General features: G+C 42.6%; 1 protein-coding gene across 3 annotated transcripts in view; it reads left to right on the top strand.

The window, feature by feature from the left end:
• MPPED1 (metallophosphoesterase domain containing 1) overlaps positions 1 to 27,036 on the top strand; it is a 92,766-nt gene that overhangs the window by 40,227 nt on the left and 25,503 nt on the right. For all 3 annotated transcript variants that reach the window (XM_083503564.1, XM_083503565.1, XM_083503566.1), the window contains one exon: positions 8,912 to 9,137. In XM_083503564.1, the coding sequence (XP_083359690.1) occupies positions 8,912 to 9,137 (226 nt within the window). The remainder of the gene's footprint in view (positions 1 to 8,911; positions 9,138 to 27,036) is intronic.

Here is a 27,036-nt window from a genome sequence, read left to right as displayed (position 1 = left end):
AATGCCTTCTACGCAAAGCGACAAGCCCCTGGGGAAACCATAACTGGGTTTGTGACCTCTCTCCGCCAAGCCGCCCGGTTCTGCAACTTCTCAGAGCTGGAGAACATGCTTCGTGACCGCCTCGTCGGTGGCCTGAAGGATGAGAAGCTGCAACGACGCCTCTACGCCAAGAAGGACCTAACATTCCAGGTCGCTCTGGAGGAGGCCCTGGCAACGGAAGCTGCCGAGAGGTCGACGCAAGAGGCACGGCCGAGCCTGCCATCCCAACCGAGGGTCCACCACGAAGACCTCACCGACGACTCAGGATCCGACAGGGAGGAGGTGCACCGAGTACAGCAGCGCACTCAAGCAGCGCACAGCCCACAGCTGCCTCGACGAGAAGGAGGAAACTGTGCAAGCTGCGGGGAGAATCACGAGAGGAGGACCTGCCGTTTCCGCAATGCAGAGTGCAGGCAGTGCAGAAAATTGGGACACATCGCCCGGGTGTGTCGGGCTCGGCCCACCCGACACCAGGCATCAGATGACCAACCCAAGACCCCCAGGTCCCGGGGCCCAACGCACCAAGGCAACTCGACGGAGCTCACGGATGCCAGGTATACCAGTTGCCCCACCCCAACGTAGAGAAAATTTATGTAGAGGTACAGATAGAGGGGGCCCCATGCCGCATGGAGCTTGACACGGGTTCAACTCTATCCATAATCTCGGCAAGGACCTTAAGGAAACTGTGTCCTACTGGGGGTCCCAAACTCAGGCCGGCCCCATTCACCCTACGGGACTTCCAGAAACGTAAGGTCCCCACAATGGGGGTGGGGACCTTCAGGGTGCAATACCGAGGGCGGACGCGGCAACTGGACTTGCTTGTGGTCAAGGGCCCCTACATTAGCTTACTGGGATTGGCATGGTTTGGACCATTGGGGCTAGCTGTCACGGGGTGAACCACACTAGCTTACAAGTGGACGTGGATGCCATATGCAAGGAATTTCCAGGGGTTTTCGACGGGAAATTGGGACAGTATACGGGCCCCCCCATTGCGCTACAGCTTGACCCCGCAGTACGACCAGTCAGGCTCAAGGCCCGCCGGGTCCCGTTCGCCTTGAAACCCCGTATAGACGAGGAATTGGACCGACTCGTGGAGCAAGGAGTGCTGGAGCCGGTGCCTAATGCCCCCTGGGAAACCCCAATCGTCACACCCGTCAAGCCTAATGGTTCAGTCCGCATCTGCGCAGACTACAAATGTACCATAAACAAGGCCCTCACGGCCCACGCATACCCAGTGCCAGTGGTCAGCCATGTCCTTGCCACCCTGGCTGGGTCGAAAATTTTTGGCAAGCTGGACTTGGCCCAAGCATATCAACAGCTGCCAGTAGATGAGGCCACAGCAGAGGCACAGACGATTGTGATGCACAGAGGAGCGTTCAGGGTAAAGCGGCTGCAATTCGGGGTCAGCGTGGCACCAGGCATATTCCAGAATCTAATGGACTCTCTCCTTAAAGGGATTCCTGGCGTCACCCCCTTCTTCGATGATGTGTTGATTGCCGGGCCCACACCAGAGGAGTTTGAGGACCGCCTCCGCACAGTTCTGCACCGTTTCCAGACGGCGGGTCTCAAGGTGAAGCGGGAAAAATGTCTACTAGGAGTGCCTCAGGTGGACTTTCTGGGATTTATGGTGGACGCAGAAGGGGTCCACCCGACTGGGGACAAGGTACGGGCCATTTGTGATGCCCCAGCACCCAAGAGCAAGACTGAACTTCAGGCCTTCTTGGGACTTTTGAACTTTTACCATTCCTTCCTTCCCCACAAAGCGGCGGTAGCGGAGCCCCTACACAGACTCCTGGACAAGCGGGCCCCTTGGGTGTGGGGCCAGCGCCAGGAGGCCGCATTCCAGGCAGTCAAGGACTTGCTTGTCTCAAACTCTGTCTTGGCACACTTCGACGAGAGGCTGCCGGTGGTGCTAGCATGCGACGCCTCACCCTATGGCATTGGCGCTGTCCTGGGGCACCAACTCCCGGATGGAAGAGAGGTACCGGTGGCGTACTTTTCACAGACACTCAACGCAACCGAGCGGAACTATTCGCAAATCGACAAGGAGGGTCTGGCAATCGTGAAGGGAGTAAAAAAATTCCATGATTTCTTGTACGGGCGGCCCTTCACCGTGGTGACTGACCACAAGCCGTTGCTTGGCTTGTTTGCTCCCGAAAAGCAGACCCCCCAAGTGCTGTCTCCTCGCGTCCTCAGGTGGTCAATTTTCCTTGCCAGCTACCAGTATGCACTGATTCACCGACCTGGGAAGGCGATGGGCCATGCGGACGCCCTCAGCAGGCTACCACTACCGGAAACAGGCCCCGACCCAGCACCTGCACAAGAGGTTATGACCCTGGAGCTGCTTCCCGACCGCCCCATTCAGGCACAAGAAGTTGCACACCATTCCAAGAAAGATAGGGTCATCTCCCGGGTCCTGGACTGGGTGTGGAGGGGATGGCCCAGCAGCAGCCCCGGGCCAGAATTCGCCGGCTACACAACCCGCAAACATGAACTGTCGGCCCACAAGGGGTGCCTGTTATGGGGAAGCAGGGTCGTTGTTCCCCAGCCCCTCCGCAAAAGGGTCCTCACAGCCCTACACGAGACACATCCAGGGGTAGTAAGAATGAAGGCCCTGGCCAGGAGTTATGTGTGGTGGCCGGGGATCGATGGAGAGATAGAGGCCTGGGTCAAACACTGCCAGGCCTGCCAAGAATCCCGCCCAGATCCCCCAAGGGCCCCAGTCCAGTCCTGGGAGTCCGCCCGAGCACCATGGTCACGCCTGCATGTGGATTTCGCTGGCCCCTTTCAGGGGAAAACATTCTTCATAGTGGTGGACTCCTACACCAAATGGCTGGAAGTCGCACTGGTACCGTCCACTTCCACGTCCGCAGCCATCCGGGTACTACGCAGGCTGTTTGCAACCCACGGGCTCCCTGACACTCTCGTCTCAGACAACGGGACTGCATTTACGTCAGGAGAATTCCAAACCTTCACAGCACAGAACGCCATCCGCCACATCCGTTCGGCGCCGTTCCACCCTGCCACCAATGGCCAAGCAGAACGCATGGTGCGGACCACCAAGGACACCCTCCACCGCATGACACAAGGGGACTGGGAGTACCGCCTTGCCACATTCCTTCTAGCACAGCACAGCACCCCCAGCTCAACGACTGGCCGCAGCCCCGCTGAACTACTAATGGGTCGGCGCCTTGCAATCAGATTGGACCGCCTTCACCCCGATAGAGCTCAGGATGAAGTAGTGGTGGGGGAAGGCAGGAACCCCCGGACCTTCAAGGCCCAGGACCCAGTGTACGCAAAGAATTTTGGGGCAGGCCCAGCATGGGTACCCACCACAGTCACCAGGGTCACTGGCCCAGTGTCGTACGAGGTGCTAACGGATGGGGGGCAATGCTGGCGCCGCCACTGCGACCAGATACGGCGACGATTCTTGGGAGAAACCCAGGAGGAGGACAGGTCAGAGGAGTCCCAAGGGAACAGCGGGGCAGTGAGGCCCATAGAGCAGGAGGGGCCAGCAGGAGAGGCAGAATCAGTAAATACAGAGAGGACCCGTGAGGCCGGAAGGACACCGGAACCAGAACCACGACTGAGCGAGCCGGTTGCACCAGACCAAACAGCCCCATCACAGCCAGCATCCTTGGAACACGAGCCAGAACCTGGAGCCCGGACCAGGGAACACTCCAGGCCGCAACGCACACGTAGGCCGCCGGCATACCTTGAGGACTATGAATGCGACCTCCCGGGCAGGACTGGAACTTAGAGGGGAGGGGTGTTATGTACTGAGTTGAATAGGATCCAAACTGAAGCAGTCTGATTGGTCCTAGAACAATAGGATCCAAATTGCAGCAGTCTGATTAGTCCTAGAACAATAGGATTGAGAATGCAGCAGTCTGATTGGTCCTAGAACAATGCAGCAGTATGATTGGTTGGCAGGAACCACCCAATCATGCTCCAGATAGAAGTGAATCCACAACCTGATTGGCTTACAGTAGAATTCCGGAATTAGCCAATCATGTGCAGCCCATTGTGTAAATAATGTATATAAAGCAGATACTGTGAGGGGACATTCATTCATTCCTCCTCACCACTATGAGCTGAATAAAGAGCATGAAATCACTTTGCGACTCTGAGTATATTTCAGTGACCATGCTAGCTGTTAAAGGCGTTGCAACTTACGTATCACCCTTATGTGAACCACCAAGCATTGAACCTAATATTTTAGAAGGTTTGCAACTTCATTCAGAATAGCTTGAACATCATCTCCCTGGTTAGGTCAAACATCTACAATGTCTCACCTGGACTAAACTTCATTTTATTGGCCCTCATCAAATCCATTACTGCTTTCAGATGTTGTTTCAGCATGTCTACTATCTCACTTGAGTCCCAACAAAAAGGAGCTGGGTGCCATCAGCATACTGATGGTTCCTCACTCCAAATCTTCATACAATCTTACTCAGCAGCTTCAAATAGATGCTATGGGAGACAAGATGGAACCTTTGGGATCCAACAGCATAAACACCAAGGAGCCAAACTGCGATTTCCCACTACCACTTTCTGAGCTGGCCAATAATCTACAGTTTCCCCAACCCACATTCTTCTTGGGTTCCTATATTACAAGTGTTCTTCTCTCTCTCATTACACCAAAAACATAGGCAGTATACAGAACACCATAAAGAGAGACAGAAAAAGTTTACATTGAGGGCTTCTTTTAACCTGATCATATTAGGAAATATGTCAAAGGGTAAGAGTTTTCAAATTTTATATATTAGGCCAATCACTGTGCCCTGTTATTTATTAATAATTTGCACTATTTGATTTAGCATCTGAAAAGCTAATTTAGACATGCCTAAATGGGCACCCAGTCAATTTCTTCCTCTCCTTTGAAAGGCAGGCTCTTTTTCTATGTTAAGAACTGGTTTTCAAACTCCTGCAAGTTTCAAAACTGGTTTGTCATGCAGTAAAGTACTTCTGCTGCTCAAGAAAAACTTGCCTGTTAGGCAGAGAAACAGTTGCGTATTTCTTTACATCCTGGTCTTGGAAATTAATTCGAAATCATTGGAAATAATACACAAGACTTTCTAGTACAGAAGGATTTTCAATATTTGTGGTAATTGCCATGCCATGTCTGTTACATTATGCTTAAGTGATGGGAAATTGTATGTTATCTTTCTAATTCATAAAAGAAGCCCAAATGCAGAAGCAATTTACCTTGCAAAAGAATGCTTTCAGAATACTCTGAAACGGCAAAAGTATTCTGCATAATTTAACTTTAGATCATAAGACTGCACTCCACCAACCAGTCTATACTGGAGTAGCTATGGATGAGTGTTAGTAGGATTTTAGTGCAACCACATTTTACTGACTTATTTGATTGGAATATCCCATCCTGCTCACTCCAGTCCAGTGATTTACTTCAGATAGAGTAGCTTCCTCACTTTGAATGGCTTCTCCGTGCATTTGATTAGGAACATAAGAAGCTGCTGCCTTGTACCAGGACAGAATGTACTTGTCCATTTAGATAAATATTTTCTACTTAGGAAAAGGTATTTCATATCAGCTGTTACTAGTTCTTTTTAGCTGGAGATGCCAAAGACTGAACATAGGATCTTCTGAATGTGGGATGCAAAGCTCTGCTGCTAATTTAATTTATTTCATTAACCTTGTAGGCTGTACTTCATTTCAAAAGAATCAGAGCCATTTCCAATGTACTATAAAACAATATGTTATACAAAGAAACAACAAACATATAAAACTAAGTTAATTTTAAAACCACCATTGATGACAAACCAGCAGTGGTTTGACACATCTCAAGATCTCAAATTGTCTAGATTTCATTCACTAAATTCCTGGGAGAAGAGATAGATTTTAACCTGGGGACAGTCCCCGGATTTACAAATCAGTCCCCATACAAAATTCATTGAAGTTGAAAAGTGTCCCCAGATTCATTGAAAAAAATCTGGTAACCTTATTTTAACCTGATGCCTGAATTCCATCAAATCTGGGTCATTCTATGCCTACTGAGGGAGAGAGTTCTAGTTGGGGTTTTTATTATGGATAAGGACTGATCCCGTATTGCCACTTGCCGTGCAACAGCTGACAACAAAAAGGGTGACCTCTGCCAACCTCAGAGTCCAAATTGGTTGATATAGGAAGAGGTGTGGCCAGGCTATCGTGGTCCGGGAACAACCACAGCTAATACACAGTCCTAATACACAGTGGAAATAGTCACTATTTCAGTTCAGAGCCTCAAGTTCAGCACTGAATCTGTCACTTGAGGGTAAGTGCAACTCTGAGCCTCTTGGGCTTGCTGATCAGAAGGTTGGCAGTTCAAATCCGCTTGATTGGGTGAGCTGCCATTGCTCTTTCTCAGCTGCTGCTAACCTAGCAGTTCGAAAGCATACCAGTGCAAGTAGATAAATAGGTACCACTGCGGTGGGAAGGTAAACAGTGTTTCTGTCCTCTCTGGCTTCTGTAATGGTGTTCCATTGCACCAGAAGAGGTTTAGTTATGTTGACCATGTCTGTGGACAAATGGTGGCTCCCTCGGCCTGAAGTGAGATGAGCACTACAACCCCATAGTCACCATTGACTGGACTTAACTGTCCAGGGGTTCTTTACCTTTAGCTTTACCATTCACCCAATTTCCAGGCAGGGAAACCACCCGTGCCTCTGTCTTGTGAGGATATGGCTTCAGTTTATTGGCCCTCTTCCAACTCATTACTGCTTCCATGGACCAGTACCTCCCAAGATGTCAAATACTGGGGACCAGGGCTCCAAGCAGGCAACTATTTGTGCATCTGAACATACAGTGGTGCCTCGCAAGACGAAATTAAGTCGTTCTGCGAGTTTTTTCGTCTTGCAAATTTTTCGTCTTGCGAAGCAATGCACCCTGGGTATTAACGGTTTTAAGAAAAAGGAAACAAACTTGCAAGACGTTTTCGTCTTGCGAAGCAAGCCCATTGGGAAATTCGCCTTGCGAAGCAATTCAAAAAACCAAAAACTCTTTCGTCTTGTGAGTTTTTCGTCTTGCGAGGCATTCGTCTTGCAAGATACCACTGTATATAGCTCTGTGAATGAGAACTACTGAACAGCAAGTTCTTCTGTGGTTGAGCAAGCATAAATATTTATAATATTATGGCCTAATATTTAGTTTGGGAAAAATAATCAGGTCATTTTCTGTAATGTAAGGCTTACTGACTTGCCACTAGGTATGGAGAAGCTTGAAAAAAGCTGTGCTGCAAACTCATCAAAAACAGAGTTGTTAACTGAACAGCTGACGGACCTATAACCACAACGATGCAGCTACCTCTATGATAAATGTTGCTGTACATTTAAAGTCATTTGATAATTTGCTTAAGTAACATCCATAGACAGCAGCATGACATAAATACATTATTTGAAGATTTGAAGCAACAACTATATCCAGCTTACAGCTTTTAGTTTAGTAGATTTAGTAGGTTTAGATGAGCTGGAAATCATTTAGAAATCACAGTGGAAATGGAATTGTTCATGCAAGTTTAGTACAGTGGTACCTCGGGTTAAGTACTTAATTCGTTCTGGAGGTCCGTTGTTAACCTGAAACTGTTCTTAACCTGAAGCACCACTTTAGCTAATGGGGTCTCCTGCTGCCGCTGCTGCACGATTTCTGTTTTCATCCTAAAGGAAAGTTCTTAACCTGAAGTAATGTTTCTGGGTTACTGGAGTCTGTAACCTGAAGCATATGTAACCTGAGGTACTACTGTATTGAATTTTCTTCTGTATTTTATAAGGATACTAGTTTGAAGCTTGTTAACAGTTATAGCACTTGTGTGATATTAGCAGCTCATGTTGGTGTCAACATATATATGAAAAGGAGACAAGTCTTTTCAAACTGCAATTGAAATTATATCTTAAATTTCAAGAAGAGTTTTGAATAAATCTAATTTTATCATAAGGGCAGAAAATCCTGATGTGCAGTAAAGAATAGAGATGAAAGAGAGTGGGCTTTTTTATTTTAAAAAGTATATATGTCCAGGTTATATTAAAGCTAGATTTGTTAGCTATCATTTCAAAATCAATATTCATGTAGATGAGTAATTCTGATAGGATTTCAGGGTAGGGGGATACATTTTAGCTTGTATGGAAAAATAGGTGTCTAGGGGGGAAATGGGTAAGAATGGATATTTACCGAAGTACTATACTAATGTGTATTGATAGTTAGGGCCACGTGAGATGTGATAGATGAGTTTTGTGTGTTTAAGTACGGAAATGTCATAAACACAATAGGAGCAGGTATTTCAGTAGCAAAATATGTACCTGAGTAAGAGGTGCTGAACTTTATCCACACCTGTTTTTTTACCTTCCAGGTGCTTTTTGTGTAGTTGACCTCACTTCTAGTATCACAACTCAAATGAGGAGAACAGTGCTTGGGGAACAAAGTTGCATCATAAATAGTTGATCAATTGACTAGTCAAATAATGGCCATGCATTTAAACAACGTAAAATATACATAAAACCTGAACATGTTTGATACTTTTAGTAATGACACAAACAGATTTGTCAGCTATTCTTGTGAAACACTAAAATTAACTTTTAATTTGCAATGAATTATAACTTTTAATTATGGTGAGTAAAATTTCTACAAATGTGCAAAAATCACTAGTTATTATCCCACAAGAAGCAAATATTTAAAGGGTTTGACTTGCCAAGAACTTGAAGAAGTGCAAGCCATATTGCTTTCCTAGGTATAATCACTATGAGTTTCATCTTTGGACTTCCTTTGGAATGATTGGCAACATCGGTGGCATAATTTGAATATGCATACTTCATTTTGGGGTTTTTAAAAATAAGTGTAACAATAAATGGGTTTATTGTGTTTTCTCCCTACCATTTAGGCAGCCTACCATATGAATACAAGATTGTGATAGCAGGCAATCATGAACTGACATTTGACCAAGAGTTCATGGCGGACTTAATCAAGCAGGACTTTTACTACTTTCCCTCTGTATCCAAGCTGAAGCCAGAAAGCTACGAAAATGTGCAGTCTCTCTTAACAAATTGCATATACCTTCAAGATTCAGAAGTGACAGTAAGGGGCTTCAGGATATATGGCTCCCCTTGGTAAGTATTTAAAAACTTAACAGAATTGATTAATTCTAAAATTGTTCTCATTTTGATGGTTATACAACAGGAAAAAATGGAAACCCGGGGTTTTTTTTACAGCCAGAACTTGCTGTGTGGTGAATTCCGGCACCCCTTTGTTGCATTCCGGCACCTTTTTAGTGTTGCTGCCGGAATGGCTCTCATAGCTGCATGCTGGAGACGGCATGCAGTAGGTCGCTGCGATCTGGGCAGCAGAGCACCTCTTTTTCTTGGGAGTTCCTGCACCTCTTTTTCTAGAAAAAAGCACTGTAGAAACCATTCCATATATTTTATAATAAGGTTTCAACAGTTAAATGATTTATAAATTAGATGAATTTATAAGAACGTTTGATCAACTAAAAAGTGTCTTCAATTTATCAGGGAGCAGATTATAAATATTTGAATACAGGTCCTTATAAAAACACTGTATAGCATGGAAGGATATACATATTCTGCCTTCCCTCATGCACAAGAGGAGGCATGATAGATGTGTTGAAACCCAGAATAATCCCTGGTATTTTCAGATAGGGCTTTGATCGGAGGCAGGGAAGCCTTTTCCTTACTGGCAGACCCCATCTTATATAAGATCTCCCATAAAAACAAAAGAATGATGATAGGTTGCCACCAGACACAGTGAATCTCCTGCCATATCAAAGGACTGATCAGCTGCTAGAGAAGCTTCTATACCCTACTGCCAAGGGTTCCTCCCTTCAACCCATTTTGAAGTCTATGGGAACCTGAGAGCAAAAGAAGCAGGAAAAGATTGATGTTTTGCCCAGTCATGAGATGTGCTCTATCTGTAATGGCACCGGTCTCTGTGGGCAATCAGGAATTTACTTGGAGCCTAGTTATTATGGGTGCCACCCTGGGAGCCTTCAGGAGGGATATGAATTGAATAAATAATAATAATAACTAATAGGTGGTCCATGTGGTCCAGTCGCAAACGACTCTGGGGTTGCGGCACTCATCTTGCTTTATTGGCCAAGGGAGCGGGCGTACAGCTTCCGGGTCATGTGGCCAGCATGACTAAGCCGCTTCTGGCGAACCAGAGCAGCGCACGGAAACGCCGTTTACCTTCCCGCCAGAGCGGTACCTATTTATCTACTTGCACTTTGAGGTGCTTTCCAACTGCTGGGTTGGCAGGAGCAGGGACCGAGCAACGGGTGCTCACCCCGTTGTGGGGATTCAAACCACCAACCTTCTGATCGGCAAGCCTTAGGCTCAGTGGTTTAGACCACAGCGACACCCACGTCCCTTCTAACTAATAGGTACCTACAAGTAAAAAAAAAGCTAATCAGTTCTGGCCAGTTAATCTTTGTGAAAAGAGGCTTAACTTGAGGGTGTATGTTCAGAAATACAGTGGAACCTTGGTTCTCGAACTTTATCTGTTCTGGAAGTCTGTTCGACTCCCAAAATGTTCGAAAACCAAGGTGCGGCTTACGATTGGCACAGGCGCCCTGGAAACAATAGCCAACAGCCACATCAGATGTTCAGCTTGCGAAAACCGTTTGAAAATGGGAATACTTACTTCTGGGTTTTCGCCGTTCAGGAGCCAATTTGTTCGTCAACTAAGCTCTTTGAGAACCAAGACTCCACTGTAACTACTAATCCAGGTTCACAGTGGAGGTGAGAAATCCTGGACGCTCCGGGTGGCGCTGTTGAGCTACTTTGGAGTATGTGGAACTCATCCTATTGGCTATAAGACCTGGAAGACCAGCCCCCTTCATTGCAGGCCTTTTCCCACCTGACCTGGGAGGGTGGGGCCCTGACTAATTCCAGCTACAAAAGTTGAGGCTGCTGAACAAACTCTTGGGCTGGGGTGTTGTTTAGGACGTTTTGTTGCAATGGTGGTGGGAGGTCGTTTCTGTTATTGATAGCAAATTTTTGTATTGCTATTTTAGCTTTCTTATTTATATGGAAATTGTTCAATATGTCCGTGTATATATAGAGAGAGAGCAAGCTTCCTTGAGCATGGTTTTAACTTTCAAAAGGCGACATAAAAAAAAAAAAAGATTGCTTGCTCATGGGTCTGAGGAGAACTCCTGTATGAAATTCTGCAGAGTTGTGTTTGATTCCAACGTTTTATGGTGTGAGTCAATGGCTACATAAGAAATTTGAGAGGGGTAGTCCTGATAGTTACAATGAACAAATAAGAGTCTTCAGACACCTTTAAGACCAAAAGATTTATTATTGCATAAGCCTTTATAGTCTACAGCCCGTGTTGTCAGAAATCTGAAATATTATTCTTGGAGCCAAAGTTGGCATGATGCCAGAGATGTATGTGAAATACATCTCCCCAAATCATCACTTTTGTCTTACTCTTTTGATTAAAAGCAGCTGCAGGTTATGGAGAGCCAACGTGGAAAAGGGAGGGATATCCAACTCTTCCCTTTATGTTGACACCCTGATGCAAATCCCCATTCCAAAGCCAGTATTAGTTGTGGAATGGAAAACATGCAGAAAATGTATTTCCCTGTGTTTTTCCCCAGTGTTGATGGAGGGTGTGAATTAAGGAATTAAGCTTATTGAGGGCCAATGTTTTTAAAAAAACATTGGAAGAGAAATTGTTTGATATATGTAACAATAGAACATAGTGATGGGGGATCTCAATGGAGTGGTCTCGCTTGATGAAGCATCAAGAGAAGTATAGTGTCCAGATCAAGGGAAGTAATAGACTCCAGACCACACCTGGAGTCCTACGTCCTGTTCTGGGCACCACAATTTAGGAAGGATGTTGACAAACTGGAATGTGTGCAGAGTAGTGGGATCTAGGGTCTGGATGATCTAGGGTCTGGAAACCAAGGGTTTGGAAACCAAGCCTTATGAGGAATGGTTGAAGGAGCTGGGTATGTTTAGCCTGGAAAAGAGGAAACTGAGAGGAGATATGATAGCCATTTTCAAATATCTTAAGGGCTATCACATGGAAGATGGAGAAGTCTGTTTTCTCCTGCTCTGGAGGGTAGAACTCGAACCCATGGCTTCAAGTTACAAGAAAGGAGATTCTGAATAAACACCAGGAAAAAATTTCTGACAGTAAGAGCTGTTCGGCAGTGGAACCTCTTGGGAGGTTATGGACCCTCTTTCTTTGAAGGTTTTTAAGCAGAGGTTGAAGGGCCATCTCTCATTGATGCTTTAACTGAGATTCCTGCATTGCAGGGGGTTTTACCAAATGACCCTCAATGTCCCTTCCAACTCTACAATGGTGTATCCAGCCACGGTGATACAGGAACTCTTCTGCTTCTTTGCCAATCACTCCTAGCCAAGTAAGATTGTCTTCCATGAACACGGTCTTAACAGTGAGTCTGTAAGTGACTGTGGAGGCCAATTCTGGATCCACAAATCCTTCCACAATGGGGACATAGGTTTCCAGCGGGGAGTTGATCATGGTGAGGGTTTGCCAAGCATGCCTTCCTCTTAGCACGTTTCTCCCTTTTGTCCTGAGTTTGAGCATCTTCAAAGTTCATGACACCTTTGGTAAAGGCTGTTCTCCAGTTGGAGCACTTGTAGGCCAGTGTTTCACAATTGTCGGTGTTTGTGCTACAATTTTAAAGATTTGCATTGAGAGAGTCTTTAAACCTCTTTTGTTGACCACCAGCATTACACTTTCCATTTTTAAGTTGGGAATAGAGTAGTTGCTTTGGAAGACGATAATTGGGCATCCGAACAACATGAGCAGTACAACAGAACTGATGTTGAAGAATCATTGCTTCGACACTAGTGATCTTTGCTTCTTCCAGTACACTGGCATTAGTTCGCCTATCTTCCCAAGTGATATGTAATTTTTTCAGAGACACTGTTGATGGAATCTTTCAAGGAGTTGGAGATGGCATTTATAGGTGGTCCATGTTTCACAAGCACGCAGTAAGGTTGGTAGTACAATAGCTTTGTAAACAAGTATTTTGGTTCCCCTGCAAATGTCCTGGTGCTCAAACACTCTGCCCTTCAATCGGGAGAAAGCTGCACTTGCAGTGCTCAGGCGATGCTGGATTTTGGCATCAACATTGGCCCTTGTGGAAAGATAACTGCCCAGGTAGCAGAAGTGATTGACACTTTCCAACGTTACACCATTGAGTTGGTTTTGTGGTGCTGCAGAGAGGTTGTTTTGTGCTTGTTGGCGCAGCACTTTGGTTTTTTGGATGTTGAGTGAAGGCCAAGCTTTTCTGCAAAGATATTTTGGGTGGTTTGAAGGTCATCCTCCGAGTGTGCACACATGTTGTCATCAGCATACTTATGCTCTATGACGGAAGTTATGGTAACGTTACTCTTTGCTTTTCAGCCTACTCAGATTAAAGAGCTTTCCATCTCTTCAATATATGATTTCTACTCCGGTGGGGAGTTTCCTTCAACAATGTGTAGGATCGTGGAGATGAAAATAATAAATAGAATTGGGACGATAACACAACCCTGTTTATCACCTGATCCACTGTGAATGGTTCACTGAGAGCCATTGTTATCTGTGATTGTTGCTGTCATATTATCATGGAGGCGCTGAAGGATGTTTACAAATTTATCTGGGCACCAATTTTCATAAGGACAGTCCACAGGGCATTACGATTTACTAAGGCCTTAGTCAGGTCAATAAACACCATATACAGGAGTTGGTTTTGCTCTCTGCATTTTACTTGAAACATTCAAGCGGTGAAAATCATGTCCAATGTCCCCCTAGAAGGTCTAAAACCATTTGGAGATTCAGGAAGGGTAGCCTCGGATATTGTGAGGTGACGGTTTGCTAAGATCCTTGCAAGAATTTTGCTGGCTGCAGCTAATAAAGAGATACCTTGATAGCTTCTGCAATCCATTCTTTCACCTTTTTTTAAAGAGATAATTTTGGCATCCCTAAAGTCTGTTGGGATCTGCTCTCTCTCCCAGATTTTTTTGATTAGCTTGTGAAGTTGTGTAAGTTCAATTCCACCCACTTTGAAGACTTCAACAGGTTTCTTATCAGGTTCGCTGGCTTTGTTGTTTTTCATTTGCTTAATAGCTGTACACAACTCTCCCAGTTTTGGAGATACTGCAAGCTCATTTCTAATTTGTTTTTGTGGGATTTGTGAGAAGACCTCAGCAGCTATGGGGGAGTTGTGGTTAAGGAGATGCTGATAATGTTCTTTCCAGTGCAGTGCAATAGCTTCTTTATCTTTTAGAAGTGTGGTACCGTTTGTTTAGCTATGATTTGTTGGCCCATAGATAGTCTTTGTGGCTTTAAAGAAACTCTGTGCATTATGAGTGTCGGCTAAGTGCTGGATCTCTTGAGCTTTTTTTTTACCCACCAGGTGTTTTTGCGTTCTCTGGTTCTTCTTTGACCCTCAGCCTTAGCGTTGGCATAGAGTTTTTTCTTAGTGGCACAGTTTCTATCTCTTTGCCAGATCTGAAAGGCCTTCCTTTTCTTGTCAATCATGCATTCAGTCTCACTGTCATTCTCAGCAAACCAGTCCTGAGGTATAATCTTCATAGCCATCGTGGAATTGCTGATCTGTCCAGCAGTCGTTGGCACTCGGCATAGTTCTGTTAAGGAGCACATCACGATGATCTTCAGCTCATACAATTACATAGCCTAATTGTTTTTCACAACTGCTAGGTGATAACCACACCAAAGTGGATTTTGCTTTTTGTGATTTTGTTTCTATGTGTTCTGTAGGATTGGAATGTCCCAATTTTTCATGAAGAAGATGTGTATTCCACAGTTCCACTGAAGTGCAAAAAAGTACAGAATATTATAATACTGTATGTGAAGAATATTATGTGCTTTTGGGGGATCAGCTTCTGTTTTAAAACAATAAGATTTATAGTACTGCAATATATGGCTGCTAAAATAGAAGTGAAAGCATTTGCAAAACATCTGGTAAAATATTAGAAGCCAGTATTGTGGTTACATAACATTTTCCATTGGTCTTCAGGTAGTACTTTGGTGCCTTGCCAAACTTCTTATCTCATCCCTGGTGAAATCAGGAAAAAAAAATATTTATACAGGTTGCAGAATGCAGTTTTTTCTTTGCCATTTTGGTAGTTTTAGTACAGCATACAGGGCATACTGGGTGCGCATAAGGTGTATACTTATATTGGAAGTTCAATAAACCCACAGTAAACTTTGTTACAATTTTAACCTTTTAAAGAAAATACTGAGGTGTCTGGTTTACGGTTCTATATTGTTGTTCTTTACAAGTCACATAAGTCTGGTATATAGGAAACAAGTTGTCAGACCTAATGCACATACCTCAGTGTGAATTTTCACAGTGTGAGTAAACTGTGAAATATATTGCAATTTTTTTTCTAAATGAAAATTGGCATTCACCAGCTTGATGCTTGTATTGGTGTTAATCCTCCCCACCTGCTGATTGTTGTGCATTTATCTAAATTTAAAACCACATTTCACTTGAAATGCACCCATTTATCTCCAATATCCAAATGGTTTTGTATTTTCTGCCTATCCACCTGCTGTTTTCAGTTTGATCTTCCAAGTTAATTCTGTGTCTGTTATACATACAGCCAATACAAAAACTAAGATTGGCTTCTAAAATTACAAAGTAAATAACTACCATTCCCAATAGTATTTTTTTCTGTGGCATACCACTTTTAGCACCTATTACTAATTTGTAAATCTAATGTAAACATAGTACTTATCCTTTGACAATATTTCTGGACTCTTTCTTGGTATCTTCACAGTCGAAACATCGAATCATGGATGTAGATGCAAAAAAGACCTGCATTGCAGGTACAAGGAAGGAAAAGTAGTGGTGTTCTTAAATAATATATTCTGCACTGCGGAAACAGTAGATGATGTTATACAATAGCAAGCACTTCCACAAATTGCAGAGAGATCCTGCTGAAGCAGAACCTTGCTGTTTCTAGTGGCAGCTGCTGTGCCCAAATGGCTAAATGAACTGGACTTCCCTCCTCCTGACAGGTTCTGTTCAGTGTATTGCTGTCATTGCCCAAACAAATAGATATTGCTTAATCAGTATAACTTAATCTTTGGAATAAGAATGGGGTAAGATGCGAGACTCAGGTCATTGTTTTGTGGAAGCTCCTCACCCCTCTTGATTTATCCTCATCTGGACTACCAGGCAAAGGGCAAGTGCTAGGAAGAGGTTTTCAAACACCTGCCTCTTCTTACTGTATGAAGGAGATTGCTGCCTCTTTCCAGAGGCTGATTTGGATGAGTCATTAGGCAATGTGTTAAGGAGTAGTAAATTTTTCCCTTGTAGGTTTTCATATATAGGATTGTAGTCTTCCACCATATAACTATGGTTTCATTGTTGCTTTCCAAAAGTGATTCTGGAGGTTAGTCATCCTCATAAAGCCTCAAAAGATCAGAATTATAATGTGGTGGGTTGATGCAAAGATATACCCCGCATTTCTCTTATGTGCTATCCATTCTTCTCAGAAGGAAATGAGCTTTCGTCAAATAAAATATTTTAAGAGGTGAGAAAACAATTGAACACTCTGTTCCTTGATAAGATTGATGTAGAGTTTCTTCTAAATTTGCTGACTGAACAGGTTATTTGATGAGGAAAAGTGTGCAATTATTCCATTGCACAAGTGAGGTTCAAATAGGCTGTCAAAGAAAACTGGATTCAGATCTTTACTCCTCCTCCCAGTTGATAGATGTGATTACTCCTTTTCTAATTGGGTTGCACAAACATCATCCCAACAGTTGCACAAGAGCACATCTGGATAAGGCATCTGGTCTTTTGCCTATGTTTCCCCAGCTGTTACTGTGCTCTTTCACATATACAGTATAATTAGCGAGCTTGCTAATCACATTTATCGGCCAGCAGCACAACCTCAGAATTTGAAAAAGTGTTCCTGTGATCACTGAAATTGACATCCAATAACTGATCACCAGGTTGCAAACCAGGATTGCTCATGGAATTTAGAACTCCAGATTGGCTGGAATGATTCACATGATCATAAACACAATGTTTGAACCTTGTGTTAGGATAATCTGTTAGGATTTTGTTAGGATAATCTGACCACTGCAGTCTCTATATTACTTACAGCAACTACCAGTCCACAGTGTCACCTTATATTCCAGTTATTACATTCATTCCTCTTCTACTGATGATACTTCTCAGAGCTTCTTTCATTGTTCATTAAACGTTTCTCCATAAGTAAAATACAATGCATAAGTAAAATACTATGCAACATCAAGACTGATAGGTTTATTTCGTACTAAAGATCCAATACCAGTTTTGCTAGTGATTGTCTTTTCTCAGACACTGTGCAGATTTTAACTATTGTCAAAGTGCATATCAATTGAAATAAAATACTTATTTAATTAAATGTAACTTATTTAAATATTAGTGTCCACTCCTATGTTGAGAAATTCAGGATTGCATTTCTGTCTTCAAATTAATGTTGAATTAATCTGAATATAGCTTTTAAACGTACATGCCTAAAAAGTCCGCTAAAGTTCCGAAACATTTGAAAACTGAAAGCTGAAGCCTCAAAACGGAAGCCTTAATACGTAAAACTCAAAGCAGAAGCTGTGTTTCCTGTTTGACTTCCGAGGCATATTAAAAAAACAAGGCATTTACTTCTGGGTTTTTGGCGTTCGAGATCCGAAACGTTTGACTACGGAGGTGTTCGAAAACCGAGGTACCACTATATTGCTATATGATGGGAGGTTGATGTCTTAAATTTGATGAGGTTTAGTATTCTTTGGAGCATAGAGAAGATACTTTATTTCAGATGTTCAGTAAATTAAAGTTAAACGTGACAGATGCTTGATCTTTTCTTAAAAATACAGAATTGATCAGCATGTTAAAAAATATATATTTTAGCATTCAACACACACCGTTTTTATTAGAGCATTGAATTGACATTTTATGCCCAATGTTGTACTTACTCGGGCTCTCCATTCTAGAAGCCACCATTTCTTTTCAAAACGCTTCATTACCCTTTCAGGTATCATTCTCAACTCTGACTCAAACATACTTCCAGCAAATCGCAGATGAAAACAGATACGTGCTTGCACCATCCCTGTTCTCACAGCATTTGCTACTTTGTGAACACCACATCCTTAATAATGGCTATAGATTACTGAAGGCTTTTCACTGCCTAGCTGTATACTGCAAATATTTACCCAGCACTAGTCTACCCACTGATTGTGTATAGGCCAGGCTAGGTCTGGGGGGGAAACATGGGTGACTATCTCAGACAAAACAAGCATGCAGTGGTTTTGCAACAATGTCATATAGATTCTCCATAAATTAATAAGTGAATGAAGAATTACAATTCCAGAGAAAGGGACTAGTGTGGAAGCAACCTAACAGTTCTGTGCCATGCACAGTTTGTGTAATTGTGTTATACTCAAGCAGCATACAGTTAAAACTTCATTCAATGTGAATGCTATCATTTCACACTCTTTTAAACAATATAATGCAAGTATGGACTTCATATACTTTTTCAACTGCATGGGCCTTACAATAATTTATTTAATTTTTAGCTATTTTGGAAATGGAAAGGAAAATAACTGATGTCTTGAGGTGTGTCTATTGTGGACCTTTATGCTTTTCACTTCTCCTTTAAGGGACACATACTATACACACTGTGCCTAGTAGCTGAATGTTAGAGGCAATTCCACTGAAAAGCACTGTGAATGTGATATGAAAGCTCAGTCCATGGAATACAGTGGTGATATATTCACTCACAGTAGTCATCATTTGAGGCTTCAGTCATCAGATGATGTACATGCATTGTTGGAATTCCTGCTGCATGATTGCAGTTATGGGATTTTTGTCTATCACATGACGGTGTATATTTTGACTCCACAAAGTGTGAAAATGTTTGTGTTACTGTGTTCCATGAATTGGGACTATTGTCCTTTGTTTTTTCTCTTTGCTGTCTAATGCTAGAGAGAGAGGGTGCCATGTTCCAGTGCTCCGTGTGTGTTTATATGTAAATAAAGTAGATTAGCCAAAATGCTGAGTTGCTGAGATCTGCTACGCAACTGCGCAAACTCTGTGGATCCCGAAGTGTGCCGGTGTCTGTTGGCATCGATCGCTGTGATGTTCCGGCAGAAGAAAGCTTTTGAAGCTCCTGAATAATCGACCAGGAGGGAGAGAACATGCCAGTCGGGCATGTGTCTCTGCCAGGGTCCTACTCAAGTGTAGGATGAGCTCCTGACATGCATATGTGTGCCCTTTGTCCCAGAAATAATCAATGTATGTTTCCTGCACATTCTCAGGGTTTCCATATGTTGTATTTGCTTGCCTGGGATTAAAGTTTCTAGGATCTAGTTTTCTAGGAATGTGAAGTACCCAAATATGTTTCTGGAAAGTATCCAGCATTTTAGCTTGTACTAGCAGACAGAATGATCACTGTATGGCTGAACAGGTACATTTTGTTGTTGTTGGCACAAATGGAACAAATTCAATGCAAAAATGCGACTACAATAATACTCAAGGAGGCTGGGGCAGTGACAAGGAAGTAGGTCAGTGGGTGAACCCATGCCAAACTTGCATGAAGAACTTGCACCATTTTAATGATGTATGGGGCTTTGTGTAAAAAACAACCGGGAAGTGGAATACAAACAGTGACAGATTATAGTATGTTATATAGCATGTGTCTCCTCAGCAGGTACAAAAAATGGGATGAAAAGCTCCTCCTCAGTCACAACCAGGAATGAGCATCCTGTTAAATTTAATTGTTTGTTTCCTTGCTTATTATAATGGTCATATATGCAGGATAATTTCGAAAGTATACCAGACTCTTACTTGTATGATTGTGGTATGAATTTTCTTACTTCAGCACTATGTTTTTAAATCTTTATTTGCTATACCGTAATCATAGTCAAAAATCTTTGCTTATTTTTGAAGGGAGTTAATCCTTGCATGCATGTATTATAACACGTAGTTCAGTTTTCAGTTACTTAAGAGAAAATAATTGAATTTTCAGAGTAAGTTAAGAAGTGTACTCCATTCAGCTGTCTTTTAATTTAAGGCCTACAAAATAAGAGACCTGTAATTTCACTATGGGGAATTGCTTCATTTTCAAGCAGTTCATAAAGCACAGGAATTTTAAAAAACCAATCCCCGAAAGCATTTCTTTTTCTTTTTCTTTTTCCTCGTTTCCTTAAAAGTTTAATTTTATGAGGAACATCTGGGGTTTTTTTATATTTTAGGTGGGGTTTTTTGTTTATGCTATAAAATAAAAACTTCTGCTACTAATTGTTCTTCATTTAATAGGGTGTCCATTCTTAAGGGGCAATCTTGCCATTGTGCATCCATGGATTAAACCCCATTTACTTGCCATAAAGGCAAAAGTCACTGTACAATTACTTATATTTAAGTTCCATTCATTTCTGTGGTATATAGGCATATGCAGTTGGGTTGGAGCCATTGAAACTAATGGGTTAGCTCCAGATGTGCAGTATAATTCTGCACATGTTTACTCAGATTCAAATCCCAATATGTGTGTAGAATGAGACTTACTCCCAGGTAAATGTGTATAGGATAGAAAGCTGCCTTTGATACGCCAACAATGCTTCCCTCCAGCCAATAATTTTTAATCTGAGTAGAATTCTCCCTTCTCTTCTGGCCAGAGTTCTGGTCCAATGGGGCGAAGCATGCCCATTTACTTAACAAATCCAAACGGCCAGGTTTTGGTTGTCTCTGTAGAAATAACCAGCAGCTCACTACTATATCACCCATATATACAAATTGTGTACAAATGAGAAGGTGCATGGCAGAGTTTTTTTTCTGAAATATCATGTTTGTGCCATTGTTTTAGTGCACTTAATTTGTCGTTAACCAGATAAACAGAAGGCAGAAAGTCAGAAGAGGTGCTTTTTGTCCTCTTTATTTTACTGAGATAGTTTCAGCTTTAATAATTTTTGTCTACATATTAGATATATAATATTCATGCACATGCACACACACACACGTTTCAGTTTATTATTTTCTGCTTATTTAACTGAAGCCTGCTTTGAATTAGAAAAAAAAGTTGGCAAGCAGCTAGTCCATATGGTCTAATTACTTTTGGTATTTTGGAAGGGGGGGAAATGAAAGCCTTATGTGAGAAATTAAATTGAAAAGTGGATCTTATTTAGGCATTCCTTGTAAATTTTTAAAATATGTTTATTACACATATATCCTACTTTCTTTAGTCTTTTGCTCTTCTCAAGTTTATCCCCCACCAGCAGGAGTTTGTGGAAATTTATCAAATTATGTAAGCCACAGAGGTTAATCTTCAGGATTCCTGTTCACACAGGGAAATTCCCATTCTACAAAGAGTCTCACACATAGCTTGTTCTTGGCTTTGTTTGTTTCAGACCGGACTGTGTTTCCTAAACCTGATAGTTCAGACACAGCTCTTTTCTGAATTACAGCTGAAGGCACACTTCACTCTTTTACACCACAAAAGTATAAGACAGTGCGAATAAGCCATCATTAGAGGAGTCCAACCTTTGTTCTTCATGGTTATACCTAAAAAAAAAGCAGTGACTCATGGAGAGATGCCATGAGTGTGTGTTGGTACATACACTCATGAATAAACAGAGCTGCAGAGATGGGATCCCCACCCCCACCTCCAGAACCAGGATAAAATGGTCCCTTTTTCTGGGAAATATTTATTTATTTAGGAGTATTTATACCCTATCTACTAACCAACATTATAAATAGGTAGAGCACTGCAATTTCATCCATATTAAAATGTATTTATTTGCACATTAGCAAACCCATTTTTAAAAGGAAAAAAAATAGCTCGCAAGTCCAGGCAATAGGGGTCTCAGCCACCTGTGTTCCAGCCAAGGCTTAACCCATCTACTTTTCAGAGCTGGCTAGCTTGCGGCAGCTGAGGGAAAATGGTGCTTGCTTCTGCTCATGCTGTTTTTGCTGTAAGAATGAATGAATGAATATTTGTGTCAGCCATCGGTCATAGCAATAAAACAACAATACGATATACAAAGAATAGAAATAAGAAGTCAATTATATAAAATACACTTTAGGGTTTTGAATCAATAGTCAAATAGTGGATCTTACTCTAATCGCCCCAGCTAAAAACCTTGCAACCTTTGCTGTCACCTGCTTAGTTTGAACCGCCCAAGAGAAAGGACACTGTGGCAGTGGTTGGGCGACCTGGAATGGACAATAAAAGAGGGGTGGTAACTTCATTCCTCAGGCATTGAGAGTTTTATTGCAAGGTGAAATCTTCCTTTGTTTCCAGGCTCATAATGGTAGTTTCCCCTCCTCCAACTACCTTCCTCTTCCATTTCCTCCCCCTCTGAGCTCCTATGACAAATGAGTGCTTTGCTGACACTCAAAGAGGAGTTTATAATCTTCCTGCTTTTAAAAAGGTTGTATTTAAATGGGGGATAGACATTGTGGGCCACATGGTCAGCCCACAACCTGCATGTACCCCTCGTGGGGCTCCTCTGTGACCCATTAATAATAATAATAATAATAATAATAATAATAATAATAATAATAATAATAATAATAGCAGCAATGTTATTATTTGTACCTGCCCATCTGACTTGGTTGTCCCAGCCACCATGGGTGGCTTCCAGCATATACAAAAACATAAATAAAACATTTAACATTAAAAACTTCCCTGCCTTCAGATATCTTCTAAAGGGTGTATAGTTACTTATCTCCTTGACATCTGATGGAATACCGTTCCACAGGGTGGGCACCACCACCGAGAAGGCCCTCTGCCTGGTTCCCTGTAACCTCACTTCTCGTAGTGAGGGAACTGCCAGAAGGCCCTTGGAGGTGGACCTCAGTGTCCAGACTGGACGATGGGGGTGAAGATGCTCCTTCAGGTATACATCAAATATCTGGCACCACATATTTTGGTACCTCTAGCAACTTTGATGCCACCACTGCCAAATAGGGTTAAACCTCCCCTCCCCACATGCAAGCTTCCCACATACATGACTCTCAGGGCAAAAAGTTTCCCGTCCGTCTTATATGACTGCGTCTAAAGCTTTAATAGCTCTTTACCTGTTTCCCCTAATAGTCTGATGTTGCAATTGTATTTAAACTATATATTTAAAAGCACACAAGAAGATTTGACAAAGAGGTGAAGGCTAGATGGAGAAAACTGGAACAGGTTGTCAACAGCGTCATCTGGATTCGCCATAAAAACTGAGTGGATGAATGATGGCAGACTACACAGCAGGGTGGTTCCTTTAGAGTAAATGAAATGCACATGTCCAAGGGCAGCTGGACGTGATATTGATGCACAATATCCCACATATGTTGGGACAGCCTTTAATGTGGATACCATATTTAGCAACTTAATCTGCCTGTTGTTCTTTCTGAGTTCAGCTGTATCCTCCTTCATTATTCAGAGTAATGTGGGACTTGCTTCCAATTCGATTGACTTGTACAGAAGCATCCCAGGCTACTATTCCAGTAGCAAGCTGAACAAGGCAGTATTTCTTATGTCTCATGTCTGGACAGACACTGGTTTCCTACAACAAAACCTGGTGGAAGAGACCATCTGTACTCTGGAACAAATTGCAACAGCTCTTTCTAAGATGTCCTTACCCTAGGAAAACCAGCTGGTGTAGACCTTCCCTATACTTATGGTTGGCTCATTACCTATTTGTTTGGCCAGTTGGTGGGTCCCATTGAATAATTTCTGAGCATAGAATTTCTGCTGATTCTAGTTATGCACCCCTCTGAAGACGGATAACAATAATCCAAGTGCCACTGGATGCTACAGTAGAGTTTAGCAGCAGACCTAGTCAGTTTAGTCAGGCCAGGTGATCTGTGTATAATTTTTAAAAAATGAATTTTATTAGGGTTTATAAAGAACAATACAAAGATTATTGTCAAAGATCTCTTTTTTTGTCCAAACTAAAACATGAATTCAGAGACTAAAAAGAGAAAGAGAAGAGGAAAAAGAAAAAGGAAGGGGGAAAAAGAGAAAGAGAGAATAAAAGAGAGGGAGAGAGAGAGAATGTGTGTGAGAGAGCGGGGAGAATTTTATATATACAGTTGTACCTTGGTTGTCAAACATAATTCATTCCGGAAATCTGTTCGACTTTTGAAATGTTCAAAAACCAAGGCACGGCTTCCGATTGGCTGCAGGAGCTTCCGAAAAACATTGGAAAACTGGAGTTTCTGTGCCAAAACCAGGCCTAAACCCCGATTGAAATGGATTCAGAAAATCAGTTTATTCCAAAAGTACTTGGATCTGGTATGGGACCACTGGCTCCAGAACCTTGCCCAGGAAAGGGAGATTAGCAGCTGACCGGTGGTTAGTTAGGTTTTCCAAATCCAGGGAAGGTTTATTAAGGAGTGGTTTTACCACTGCCTCCTTCAAACAGGCAGGGACCACCCCCTTTCGTAAAGATGCACTGATCACCTCCCTGGCCCAGCCAGCTGTTCCTTGCATATCAGACTAAATTTTGGCAGAATCGGGGTGGGTGGGGAGGTAACACAATTGTATATATTCAGCATTCTGTTAACACTGTTTTCTATGTGTTCCTATCTTGTCTGTCTTAGTTATGGAGATAAAACTTACTTAGTTTTATTTTCCATTGTTTTATAACAAATTAATTTTTAGAAACAATCATTTCACATTAGTCACAGCTCAAGTCTTTCTTCTTTCCAGTCAGAGATGCATGAATTCTCTTGTTAAACAAAAGGTGAATGATTCCATGTGTAATTTGAAAGAGGAGAAAAAAACAATAGTTAATACCAGAAATGCAAAAAAAGAAAAGAAAAAAAGTACCAGCAAATTTTGATTTCTGTGTCTCATTTTCCCTTTCATTTAAAAAATGTTAATTTAAGACAGAATCCCTTGGAAACTTCACCTGTGCCTCATTGAAATTTAAATGTGACATGGAGTTCTGCCATACCCTTTGGGGAAAACAAAGATGGTTAAGAATGTTGTGAATATTTGAGTAAAACAGTGAGTACTGCTGTTAGAATACTTACAAATGAAATTAAAGAGAGTAGGTGCCTGTTCACATTGACCCTGTTAGCCTCTGCTGCCACTTCATACTTTTCCTGGCCCAGGGACCCATTTGCTTAATTTGGGACAGAGTAAGTCACTTGCTGCAGGGATGCGGGTGAGTAGGGACGTGGGTGGCGCTGTGGTCTAAAACACTGAGCCTCTTGGGCTTACTGATCAGAAGGTCGGCGGTTCAAGTCCTCGTGACGGGGTGAGCTCTCGTTTCTCTGACCCAGCTCCTGCCAACCTAACAGTTTGAAAGCATGCCAAAAAGTGCAAGTAGATAAATAGGTACCGTTCCGCCGGGGAAGGTAAACAGTGTTTCCGTGCACTGTTCTGGTTTTGGTGTTCCATTGCGCCAGAAGCCGCTTAGTCATGCTGGCCACATGACCCAGAAAAACTCTGCGGACAAACGCCGGCTCCCTCGGCCTGTAAAGGGAGATGAGCTCTGCAACCCCAGAGTCGTCTGTCAGGGGTCCTTTACCTTTACCTTTAAGTCACTTGCTAGACACCCCAGAGACCCCAGCAGAATATCTTCTTGTGAGAAAAGGGGCTAGGACTGCTGGCCAACACGGTTAACTTTTTCTGCAGTCACTCTGCACTTGACCTGAAGGCATCAACACCTGGAGATGGGAGGGGGGCTTTCTCCTCCTTCTGCTTTCTCTTTCTCATTTGTGGAGTTTAGGGAAATAACTTTTATTAGGCCAACCAACATGTCACCAAGTAGTGTGTAAGGTTTCAACTTTCCCTGGTGCTCAGTAGTAGAGCACTCTTTGCATAATGAAGAACTGAAGCTTAATCCCCAGTGGGGAGAGGTAGGGCTGGGAGACACTCTTGCCTAATCCCTGAAGGGCTGCTTCCAATCAGTGCGGGAGGTTCTGAGCTAGATGAATCCAAGGGTCTGACATGCTATAAGGCATGTTTGTGAAAATGTATTATTATCAGGACTGGCCCGCCCATCAAACAACGAGAGGTGACCGCCTCAGACGGCAGGATCCACAGGGGCAGCAGATCCTGATGCCCCCCTCCTCCCCCCAAATTCCCTTGTTCCTGATGTTGATTTTCACTCAACCCTTCCTCCCTGACTATGGCGGGGCAGCGGGAGGTGCCAAAATGTCTTGGCATCCCTGATTAATATTGTTTGTTCACTTAGTTTCTGAATCATTTTAGGGCTTCCTTTTGAATTATTGCTTGTTGACACTTTCAGGACAAATAACAGTATCCCGCAGCTATCTGTAACCAAATATTACTCTGATGTTATTGAACTTGGTTGAGTAGATTGTTAAGGAAGTTCTTCCATGCAAGCCCCATTAGATGAATAGGAGCTGTGCAAAAGGCTGGTTTATAACTCCAGTTTCTTTCAGTGAGATGCAGAGAATCATGACCAATATATTTAGAACCTGGGTAACTGGAAATAATATGATGGAGTGTGCAGGATTGAAACAATTTTATTTCATCCGCATAATAGGATGATGACAACAATAAATGTGTCTTAGTTTAATGTGAAAGCCTTAGTTTAACATGCAATTTATTGATGAGCTATAGACCACTACAAGAATACATGGTTTGATAAACTGAAAGAAGGGATTCACCAGAACAGTCTTTATAAGGCATTTTTTCCCCAATTTTGGGACAATTACAGCAATGTCTTCCTTTTATATAGAATAGATGGTGTATTTGTCCAGATTAAAAAATATCTACATTCTTCGAGTAATGTAGGAAGGTTGCAATCCTATGCATACTTTTCTGAGATTATCTTTAGCAGGGGTTGCTTCTGCATATATATGCGCCAGACTGAGCTCTAAGGGTGTTTTGTTGTTTTTATTTTGCTCACCAATTTATGTAAGGGAGCATTCTTACATTACTGTCAGTGGCTTGTTTAACTTACATAAAAGAAGGCAGGTACAGTGGTGCCTCGCAAGACGAAATTAATCCGTTCCGCGAGTCTCTTCATCTTGCGTTTTTTTTCGTC

Source organism: Podarcis liolepis (assembly GCF_965112155.1).
Source record: "Podarcis liolepis genome assembly, chromosome: 5".
Classification (NCBI taxonomy): Eukaryota; Metazoa; Chordata; class Lepidosauria; order Squamata; family Lacertidae; genus Podarcis; species Podarcis liolepis.
This window is presented reverse-complemented; position numbering and strand designations above follow the sequence as displayed.